Source organism: Monopterus albus, unplaced genomic scaffold (assembly GCF_001952655.1).
Source record: "Monopterus albus unplaced genomic scaffold, M_albus_1.0 scaffold50.1, whole genome shotgun sequence".
Classification (NCBI taxonomy): Eukaryota; Metazoa; Chordata; class Actinopteri; order Synbranchiformes; family Synbranchidae; genus Monopterus; species Monopterus albus.
In genome coordinates, this window is record NW_018127930.1 from 2,911,771 (window position 1) to 2,922,628 (window position 10,858).

Here is a 10,858-nt window from a genome sequence, read left to right on the forward strand (position 1 = left end):
ATTATTTACATTAATATGATATTGTTGATAATGTATTGAGAAATAAAATGCTTGCACCCTGAAAGAAGCAGCCAGGATTGACAGGTAGGAGCAGCTGAATCCCATCTGGGACATAGAATTTTTAGTCTCACTTACAGTACTCTAACATTGTAATCCACCAGTGTGCCCTGGAATCAGCCCTATCATTACTGGCTATAACACCAGGACCTGCTGATAATGGATACCAAGAAACATGCAGTAACGTGCTGTACTAAAGTGAGATCTGGATAATGGACTTTTAAACGACTGACTTTTTGGGCTCAGGGCTAGTAAAGTACTAGAAAATCAAAGCAAAAATCAACTCGCAAAACCTCACTGTCAATAAAGAATGCAGGTGTGCACATTTTGAATTGCACTGGATTTAAAAACTGCTTATCTTGAATCTCTGAAGTAGTCTTTCAGTAAATAAAACCTCTAAAATGCACAAAGTAAATATTTATCATGGGTAATTTGCATTTGGATGGCATCCCCAAAACTGGAAAACAAATGTGGCACATTTGAAATGGTAGGTCCTATATGTGATGGTTGAGATGGAACCAGTTTTATGCATGAAATATGGTTTTATTTGTTGTTACATGTTTTGATAACATACAGTATGTTGGGTGATTATATGTACAACATTGCCACAAAACTAATGATGTAATAACTTGCAAAAGCAAAAAAAATTATTGCTCTATTTTTATTATATTTGAATATTATCAACATTATGAATTTTTATCTATTGTGCTGTCAATTGATAAAAATAGAATCATATTCATAGGCTGTGATTAATCAGAATTCCATAAATACTAGGATTTACTTGTATTAAATGTGTTGGAATAAAGAAATGTATGACAGGCTAGTTGGAGAAACAGATTCTTGAGGTTTTATTAAAATCACAAACATTAACATTTAACAAATAGTAAATTAAAATCTCAATTTGCTAAGTACAGTTGTTTCGAGGAGTGTTGCCCAAAACATCCATATGAACTGCAAACTTAATTAGCAGACACCTACATTAAGAACTGTTTACAAAGTAACACCCGCCAACAAGTCCTAAACAACTTATGAATGCTCTGAATATCATACTGTCTTTGAAAAGACAAAGTGAACGGTCTCTTGCTACACTCTTGGTTACAAATGATTACAGTCCTTCAGACAGTGTGCATCTGTGCACCATGCCTCCACTCATCCAATCATAGTCTACTCTTCTAACTAGTTGCTCAGGCAGACTAACTTGTTGACATTTTCAGATAGAGCTGACCTCCTCTTCTGCACAATGTGGCCTACCAAAAAGATCAGTCTCTCGCATGGTACTATTGAAGCAGGCGTAGCCAAGTTCCTTTGTGGGCCAGTTTACCATGGGCACCTGTGTGTGTTGACCACCACTGTGGTGCACGTGTCTATGCTTTGGTAGAGTTTTCTCTGTGGACAGTACATCAACATCACGCTGACTCTGATCCCATCAGTAGAAGGACCATGCTCATCTTTGGTGGTTTTTGGCTGCATTTCTTCTCCAGAGGCCTGTGGTGCAGGTTCTCTGTCCTTCAGCATCTAACTCACCTTATGCCACACCCCTCCCCTCTCTGCTCTGGGCAGGAACTTGAGGTCCTTGAATCTAGGATCTAGAGCTGTTGCTACCTTTAGCAATGACAGGTGTAAATTCTCCTTTTGTCTGTTGAGATCCTTTGTGAATTCAGCCTTGAAGTACATTATGTAGGCAGGATCAACATCTGAGACGCTTGTTATAAGTAAGATATGGCACAGTGCAGGCAGCACCATGGAGCACGACGCATACTTTTCACCACCTAGGAGCACAATGATTGACCTGCAGTACAAACACACAACACAACACAATAGAATTAATGACTAGTTTTCATTCAGATGACATCTATTTAGGGTGCTGGCTTCAAATTATTTTTATAATTGTGACTTTTCAATTACTTGTTTTTATCAGAAAAAACTGGAGAATACTGGGAAAACACATTACCTGCAGGGCTCCAACAGGGTTTCCAACTTTGGCAGCCTGTCATATTCAGCTGAGGTTAGCATGGCTAAGTTGTACTTCTGCTGTGCCAGTTTTGCTTTCAGTGGATCTTTGTTGTGTTGAATCTGCCTTATCATTTCGAGAGTCAATTCCAGCGCATTGGTACATCCTGCATGAGTGACTCCTCTTTTAGTCCATGAGAGGGTTGCTGAGCTTTCAGCTCTGCTGTGTTTGAAGTGTCCAACTATTTTACGGCACTTGGCTAAAGCACTGTCAAATCCGCTGTCATGGGAAGCCAGTGTTATTACCCGGTGTATAATGTATGCCGCACAGAGGGACATCTTTGAATGGTGGACTCCTTGCAGTGGCAATCATGTTGTGAGCACTATCTGTTCCTATAGTGGTGACCTTGTCTGTTATCCCCCACTCCTTTGCAAATTCGAGAAACCGAGTAGTGCATGCTTCCACAAAATGCCTTTCTTCTGGTTTTAACACTCCCAAAGTGAATGACTGTATTTGTCATTTGTCATTGATTAGGTGTGCTGTTACACAGAGGTAGTTACTTACAGGTGTCCACTGATCTCCAGTAAGTGCAATACATGTAGCTTCTGCCAACTGCCTCACTTTTAGTAGCCTTTTCAGTTCAATGTAGTTCATGCATTATTGTAACAGTAGTATCCCTCAAAGGTAGCTTGTATGCTGCATCGCCTATGGTGATCTGAATGAAGTCCAACTATGTTAGCAGTTCAGAGGTCTGTGGCAAGCCATTTAGTGATGGCATTGGTTAGCTTTGCTGCTCTTGTTTTGTAGACAAGCTTGCCCCGGCTGCACTCTGCCAGTGTTGTTTGGCGAGCACAACAAGGTGACCCTACCTCAGCACAAGCATCTTTGCAAACATCAGCAAAAATTGCTTTGCCCGAAGATGGTACTTAAAACTTGTTGTGCTTCAGTGGAAGGCCTGTTCATCAGTGCAATATGTGCACACAACTTTGGTTTTACCCAGACTTTCATCTGGAAACTTTTTATAAAGAAGCTTGCTGTTCAGCACACTGTACACTCCTCAGTCATTGTATTATCTGTGTTTGGCGGATAATACAAACACAGCTAGGTAACCATTCACACTGCAATTGCAGGTGGAAGTTGGAGTCAAGCTTAAACATATGATTAATTTGTGTTAAAAAATAGCAACATGCTAAAATTTCTAGGTTAATCACATGCATTGATGCGTTAACATTGATAGCTGTAATTTTTTTTATGAGGTTAGACACACTTATTACATCATGTGGAGTTATTGCATTTGAGTTTTTACATACCTCAAGAGATTTGAGCTCCCAGATAACCTTTACTAAGGGCTCAGACCTTAATTAACTTGTTGGGGCTATGCCTTGTTAACAGTCATTGTTAGGAAAGGTCAGATGATGCAAATTTCAAAGCTTTATAAATACTCTGACTCCTGAAGCCTTGTTCCAACAATCAACAGCCATGGGCTCTTCTAAGCAGATGCCAAGCAAAATTAAAATAACTGATGCACACAAAGCAGGAAGAGACTATGGCAATTAGCCCCTAATAAAATTTTGACCTTAACAAAATCTAGTCCAGGTAATTCTTCGGCCCATGGCCTGACCTCTGACAGAATTTACTTCAGCCAAAATGACGGCACACCCCAGAGCCAGAAAGATTTAGGAAAATCATAGATTTTTCCGCAAGGATGCACGGTTTGCCGGATTTGACAGACGTGATGAGAGAGGAGGATATTTACCTTCTGCATCAGCAAGAATTTCATTTAGCGAGTCAACAGAGGTGGGCGACGCAGACTGACCTGCCAAGTGAGGGGGGCAGGTGACAATCACAGCTCTGCACAGAAGGGTTTCAGTGGGAGTTGTCACTTTGGCCCACTCAGCATCCTGTTGAAACATATAAACAGAAATACAACTTTATTTAATAAGCAAGTTGCAAAGATTTTTTTTTATTATTTTTTTTTAAATATGGTGGAGGTTTTTGTAAGTGAAATTTTGATGGCTTTCTATACGGTGCTGTATTGAATTTAATTTAGCAGTTTTCCAATAGCTGAACGTTCTTGATGTCTAGTATTAGACTGTTTTATATTTGAAATTCTATTGGCTAAATTTGAACCTTTTTGGAAACACTGTGTATAACTGCATACTATAAAGTTATACAGACAACTTTTACTCTTGGAGAATCATTTTATAACACTTCATTAAATACGATACTGTAGATATTTAGTAGCACTATTGCTTAGTAAGCATTTATTGAACAATAAAGGAAATAACATTTACAAAGGATCCATAGTTTTCTATAAATTAATCAGGTTTTTTTTTTTTTTGTATTTTATGGGTGTGGGTTCTGAGAACCTGGTAAGAGGGGGAGTTGTTTATGCAAATGATGTGGTAAACTATAAAAGGTGGTTAAATGATATTGTGATGATGGGATGTTCTGCTGTACACTATTTTGACTCACTGCAGTCTTGCCATCTTTTTTCTTTCATTAGTACCTGAGTACTGAGTCCCTCCATTCATGTCTGTCAGCACCACTGTAACAGTCCTTCTTAGAGCATAGGTTATTAGTTTCTTCAAGGTCAAGGCTAAAAAGTAAATGTATCGGCACTCTTTAAATTTGGACAGGTTTTCATCCAAGCCTTTCAATGAAGGCGATTCACTTATTTTCACATACTTTGTGTGTATACATGTATGTACAGTATAGTGCTGTTGTCTTTTAAGACCAGAAGAGCCTGGTTGTGAAGCAGGGTAACTGGGGCCTCTCTGTGTGAAGCTTGCATGTTCTCCGTGTCTGTGTGGGTTTCTTCTGAGTGCTCCAGTTCAACTTAGGTGAAGTGGAAACTCTAAATTGCCTGTAGCTGTGAACGTGAGCGTGAATGTGTATGTCTGCCAATATGTGTTACCTCTGTGATTGACTGGCAAAATGTCAAGGGCTCCTCTCAGCCAGTGCTTGCAGGGATAGATTATAGCCTCCTCTAATCCAGCACATGATGAGCTACTGTAGAAAATACATGTCATGCTCTTCCTCTTCTCACTCTTATTTTTATGGTGTTGTGCTGTGAGCAGGACTGCAATTACCAGTTATTTCCATTAATGATTCATCATTAAATGAATCATTAATGGAAATAATAGCTACAGCTATTTTTATTCTAATCATTTATATCATTCATTAGCTGATTATTTTCTTGACTAATCAATTTTTTATGATCTAAAAAATGTAAATAATAATCACCTTTATTGGCCAAGTATGTTACAAGGAATTTGTTTCTCGTACTGAACCGAGGCAGCCATCTGCGGCGCCAACTCAACCAATGGCTCCAACCATCGGGGGCAACTTGGGGGTTCAGTGTCTTGCTCGAGGACACTTCGACACGTGGATTGCAGGCACCGAGATTTAAACCTCTGACCCTCTGGTTGGGAGATGACTGCTCTACCCACTGAAGCAGAGTTGCCCCCGATAAGTTCCCAGAGGTGAAGGTGAGAAATGGTACAAAGATTTTTAATGTGATGTTTCAGTATTGTAAAAAAAAAAAAAAAAAAACTTAAATGATTATCAAGATAGTTGATTCGTTTTCTGTCAGTTGACAAATGGAATAAATGACTGAATGTTTCTTCTCTAACAAGGGGTCACAGATATTGTCAAATACTTACAGTTCTCTAGAGCACCAGGCTATCATTAGTTTCTCCCACCAAAAGAGTAAAACCCAAAGATTTGCAGTGGCATACACCTGAAAAGCATCAGGTCCTCATATTTAATAAGCTGCAGTTCTTTTGCTTGATCAGTGGCATAAACAATGAAATGATAATTAAAATCACAGTCAGAAGAAATACAAAGTCAAATGGTAAGATCCTTACTTACAAAAACAGTCTTCAGTTCAGTGTTCTATAATCTACAGCCACAATCCCATTAAATATTTTATCATTATCCCAACATTCAGTGTTCTATCATTTAACAACCAATAAACTCATAAAAAAAATCCATAAACACTAGTAAAGCTCAACACCTAAGGGTGCTTGGAGCCTTCTTGTTCTCTAAGCTGTGGATAAGGAAGACAGTCGGGTGGAACAGACATTGCCATCACAGGAGACGGCCTGTTTCCCCACTGAGGAAGCTGTTATCTCTGCGTCGTGCCTCATCAATCCCTGAGTGAGCTGTTATGGTACTCTACCTGCCATATGGCCGTCACAGCAGAACCCAGCCGGACATTCTTCCACCCCACACATTCTGTCAGACGCTCTGAAAGCTGTTGGGTGCCTCCCTGTGGAGAGACAGATATTACAACTCAAGGTGGCCTTAAAACCCATAGTCATCCATCCCTGGATGGGCAGAGTGCCTGAAGTTGATAGGTCGCTTCACCTGAATCGCAAATTAACAAACCCCTGGTGGTGTATAGTCACCCATTCAGATAATAGTTATGTTTGCCAAGATTATGTATGTGTCTCAGACTTCTGCTAACAACTCAATGCAAAAAACATTTGGTTTGTGCATCTCAAGCAATTAGAAATGACATTTATGACATGTTCTTGTTATTCTGCATAAGCCAATGAGCTGCTTTTGAAAAGTCTTCTCAAGCATGAGGATCCAAGCTATGTGCCTCTCTCTCTTTCTCTCTTTCTGGTGATTTATTCTACTTTACGACATCAGAATAAAATCTGAGTTATTTGGCAGTTTTTAACACTGTCCTCTCAATAATCCAAACCGATGCTTTTGGTTCCTAGAGTCTACAGAAGTAGAATGGGAGGCAGAGCCTTTAGCTATCAAACTCCGCTCCTGTGGAACCAGCTCCTAGTCTCAGTTTGGGAGGCAGACACCCTCTCTACCTTTAAGATTAGACTTAAGACTTTCCTTTTTGATAAAGCTTATAGTTAGATTGATATAATATGTTGTTCTATCATTAATTAATATTGGTGTTGGTGATAATATAGTTGAATCACTGTGGTTATTAGTAGTGTATTCTTCCTTTGTTTGATAATCTTGGTGGCAGCAGTGGTTGGACAACTGAGTGGACCTGGCTGTCAGGTGACTGCCATTACAGGTCAGTTGGATTGGCTACTGCTTATTCTGAGCAAATACAATGGAGATGCTGTGTGTCAAGCTGCATATTTGCCCTTTGCTTGGGTGAGGATAGGGTTGATATAATATGTTGTTCTATCATTAATTAATATTGGTGTTGGTGATAATATAGTTGAATCACTGTGGTTATTAGTAGTGTATTCTTCCTTTGTTTGATAATCTTGGTGGCAGCAGTGGTTGGACAACTGAGTGGACCTGGCTGTCAGGTGACTGCCATTACAGGTCAGTTGGATTGGCTACTGCTTATTCTGAGCAAATACAATGGAGATGCTGTGTGTCAAGCTGCATATTTGCCCTTTGCTTGGGTGAGGATAGGGTTCAGGGATGCTTTAAGGGTAAGGTAGGTTAGGTTTGGAAAATGGTGTTGCTTATTGTGTGGCTCTATTGAATACTGAGCTTCCATATGAATGCTCTCCCATTCTTTGGCACATTTGTGTATTATTGAATGTATTATGAATCTGGAATAGTATATGGAATGGTATTGGATTACTGTATAGTATTATGCATGTAGATGGTGTGTACGTGTATAGTATAGACCTACACATATAAATATAGTACTTATTTTATATTGTAGTGTATAGCATTGCATATGTGTGTTGTCTGTACTGTGTGTATATGTATACTATATGTATATGCTTATGTATGTACTGTGTGTGTGTGTGTGTGTGTGTGTGTGTGTGTGTGTGTGTGTGTGCGTGCGTGCGTGTATGCTGTATATGACCTGTTGCCAAGTGCTTAAGGGGGATTTGTTGGGTTTTCCTTATAATAGTGTAAGGTCTAGACTAGGGCTGGGGTTTCACTAACCAGTTCTATTTTGGATCAGGTTCCAAGTTGAGCTTCATGCTAAATAAATCCCTTATCAATCTTGTCTTTCATGTTCTCTGTTTACATTACATTTTTTGTTGTCTCTGATTATACAGACATCGCCATAGGGGAAAAAAAAAAGGTTTACAAACTGGTGAAAATTTAGCGAGACTGTTGTATACGTTATGCTAGGCTATGTAGCTGGTATAGTGTGATCTGTCAGGTCTGCAATACAACAATCAGTCCACCTTTAGGTAACGCTAAATTCACAGCTCAGCAAGCTGAGTGATTTATTAAAACAACATTCACTGAATGATCAGATTGACGTTAATAATTCTATTGTGAAAGTAATGAGCTCACTGTTGTGAGCTTCTGCAGCTGCAGGTTCCAGTTAAAAAAAGCTAGATTCATAAATATTATAGTTTATTCCAAAAAATACTGTAGTTTAGTTGTTTTGTTGCTGTAGTGCGTGAAATTAAAATACATCTTTTTATACTAAGAAACTTAAGTGTCTCAGTTTCTTAAAGTGCTATATGAATAAATGCATAATTATTACAATTATTAATCAGATTCAATAAGGAATTCAAAAGGATTCTGATTTGATTAAATGGCATCGAACCCCAGCCCTAGTATAGACCTGATTATGTAAAGTACCCTGAGACGGTTGTTGTGAATTGGTGCTATACACTTAAAATGAAATGAACTGAATCAGTGTTAGTCCTGGTTTTTACTATCTTTGTCCCACTCTGTACAAAAGAACTTGGGCTCAGGACTTAACAGTGCAAGCATTTCAGTCACGAGTATAGATGAGTAATGTGGGGTCTCAGCTCTTTCGCATATGGAGCGGGCAGCAGCCAAGAGGCCACAGTGGAGAAAGGGAGCCCAGGTGAAGTGAAACATTACTTGAGTTGACAGCACTTACCTGTATACTCGTCACTCTATGTGCAATAAAGCCTCCATGAGTAAACAGGCAGTAAAGGGAACTTGTCAAAACACTCGCTAAGCAAGAATGAACTTGTAGAGAAGTGATCATTTCAGCCTTGACCACATTCTGTTATTCACTGCTAATATCTGTTAACTATAACGAGGTTGTTAAGCTAATGGCTAACTGGTTAGATGTGGCTTTGTGTTGTAATGTACCCAATAGAGGAGACTGCAGTGGAGCAGACTATTCTACTGGGCTGGGCTGTGCAGGTATATGTACTGTGTGCCGACTCGCTTTACATGAATATCTAAGTTAAAAAATAAATACAAAATTGTGCCTGACAAGCTCTGAGAAAATAAGTTAAAATGAGAAAGATCCAAATGTTTCAAAAAATAGGAGAGGAGTAGAGTGGAGTCAGGACCGCAGCTCCCAGTAAATGCAGTTCAAACACCTGTCAATTTGGAAGCTAGTCTGAGTTTATTTATCAGAATAATGTTATATTGTTTTGTTTCCTGCTTTGGTTTCTTAAGAAATTATAATACACTAAAGTACCCAAAGTGATGAAGTGACACACTTGGTTTTATTTATTAGATTTAGAGATCCAGTGGAGGAAAACAAATCACTGCACTGAAATTAAAATATGTCTGGTGCTGTATTTACTGCTGTACTGTCAAGTTTGAATTCTAATCTCACACTCTAAAGCCTGCTGACTTATTTTATGGAGAGGGAAGTGAAAATGGCAATACAATCCGATACAATGAAAGAGTAAAACGGGGGTAAATAGCAGCGACCTTACTTGCTGAGTTTTTCTTGATACTTGTTGTTGTGCCCACTCAATTTTACGGTCATTTGTGAGAAAAGAATCACCTCCTTTCAAAACATTCACATTTTGTTGTTTTATAGCCTCAAATGAAAACAGAAAAGCTATTTGTGCAAAGGAAAAAAAAAATCACCAGTTCTGAAAAGAATAAAATAATGGATATCTTACCCCCCCCCCCTTTTTTTTTTCATTAATACTTTGCGGAATCACCTTCTGCTTTAATTACAGCCTTGAGTCTGTCTGGATATGTCTCTACCAAATTTGCACACTCAGACTGAGCAATATTTGGCCACTCTTACAGATCTGTTCCAGGTTAGTCAAATTGGAAGGTGACCGCTTGTGAACTGCAGTCTTCAGGTCATTCCACAGATTTTCAATAGGGTTCAAGTCTGGACTCTGACTAGGCCACATTCATCTTTTTCTTCTTCAGCTGCGGCTCTAAGCAAACTCTGATACCATCAACGCACTAGAGACAGCACACCCCAGTGCTGTATTTATCGCTGCAGGCGACTTTAACCAGTGCAATTTACGGACTATACTCCCCAAATATTACCAACATGTGAACATTCCCACTCGGGGCAAGAACACTCTGGATCATGTTAACAGTAACATACGTGGTGCTTACAGGGTCGCACCCCGCCCCCATCTTGGACACTCAGACCACATTTCTTTGTTCCTGTATCCAGCTTACAGACAAAGACTGAAACAAACAAACCCTGTCACTAAACAAATTAAACTCTGGACCCCAGAGACTGAAGGCATCCTGCAGGACTGTTTCGCCCAGACAGACTGGGATGTGTTTAAAGCTGCAGCCACCTCAGAGGACTTTTCTGTCAGCGTACAGGACTATGCTGAGTATGTGACCAGATACATTAGTACCTGTACAACATTGGGCCCACCATACAAGTCAGGAGGTTCCCCAACCAGAAGCCCTGGATAACCAGTCAGGTACGCCACATGCTGCATGCTCGCTCTCATGCATTCATATCAGGTGATGAGACGGAGTACAAAGCTGCGAAGTACAAACTGAGGAAATCCATCACAGCGGCCAAGAGGCAGTACAGAGAGAAGCTGAATGGCTTCTATTCTACTGCTGACTCCAGATGGATGTGGCAAGGCCTGCAGCACATCACAGACTACAGGACCACCACCAGCATCATCAGCTCCACAGACAGCCTGCCGGATGACCTCAACACCTTCTACACCCGCTTTG

The 10,858-nt window shown here is 39.8% G+C and overlaps 2 protein-coding genes across 3 annotated transcripts in view; one reads left to right on the forward strand and one right to left on the reverse strand.

Annotated features, from left to right (window-relative positions):
• The window catches only part of LOC109960731 (coxsackievirus and adenovirus receptor homolog), a 68,806-nt gene that overhangs the window by 25,314 nt on the left and 32,634 nt on the right, over positions 1–10,858 (forward strand). The window lies entirely within an intron of this gene.
• LOC109960730 (probable flavin-containing monoamine oxidase A) overlaps positions 1–10,858 on the reverse strand; it is a 39,408-nt gene that overhangs the window by 21,253 nt on the left and 7,297 nt on the right. The window contains exons 6-7 of the mRNA XM_020601019.1: positions 6,192–6,281; positions 3,825–3,909 (exon numbers count right to left, since the gene is read on the reverse strand). Of these exons, the coding sequence (XP_020456675.1) occupies positions 3,825–3,909; positions 6,192–6,281 (175 nt within the window). The remainder of the gene's footprint in view (positions 1–3,824; positions 3,910–6,191; positions 6,282–10,858) is intronic.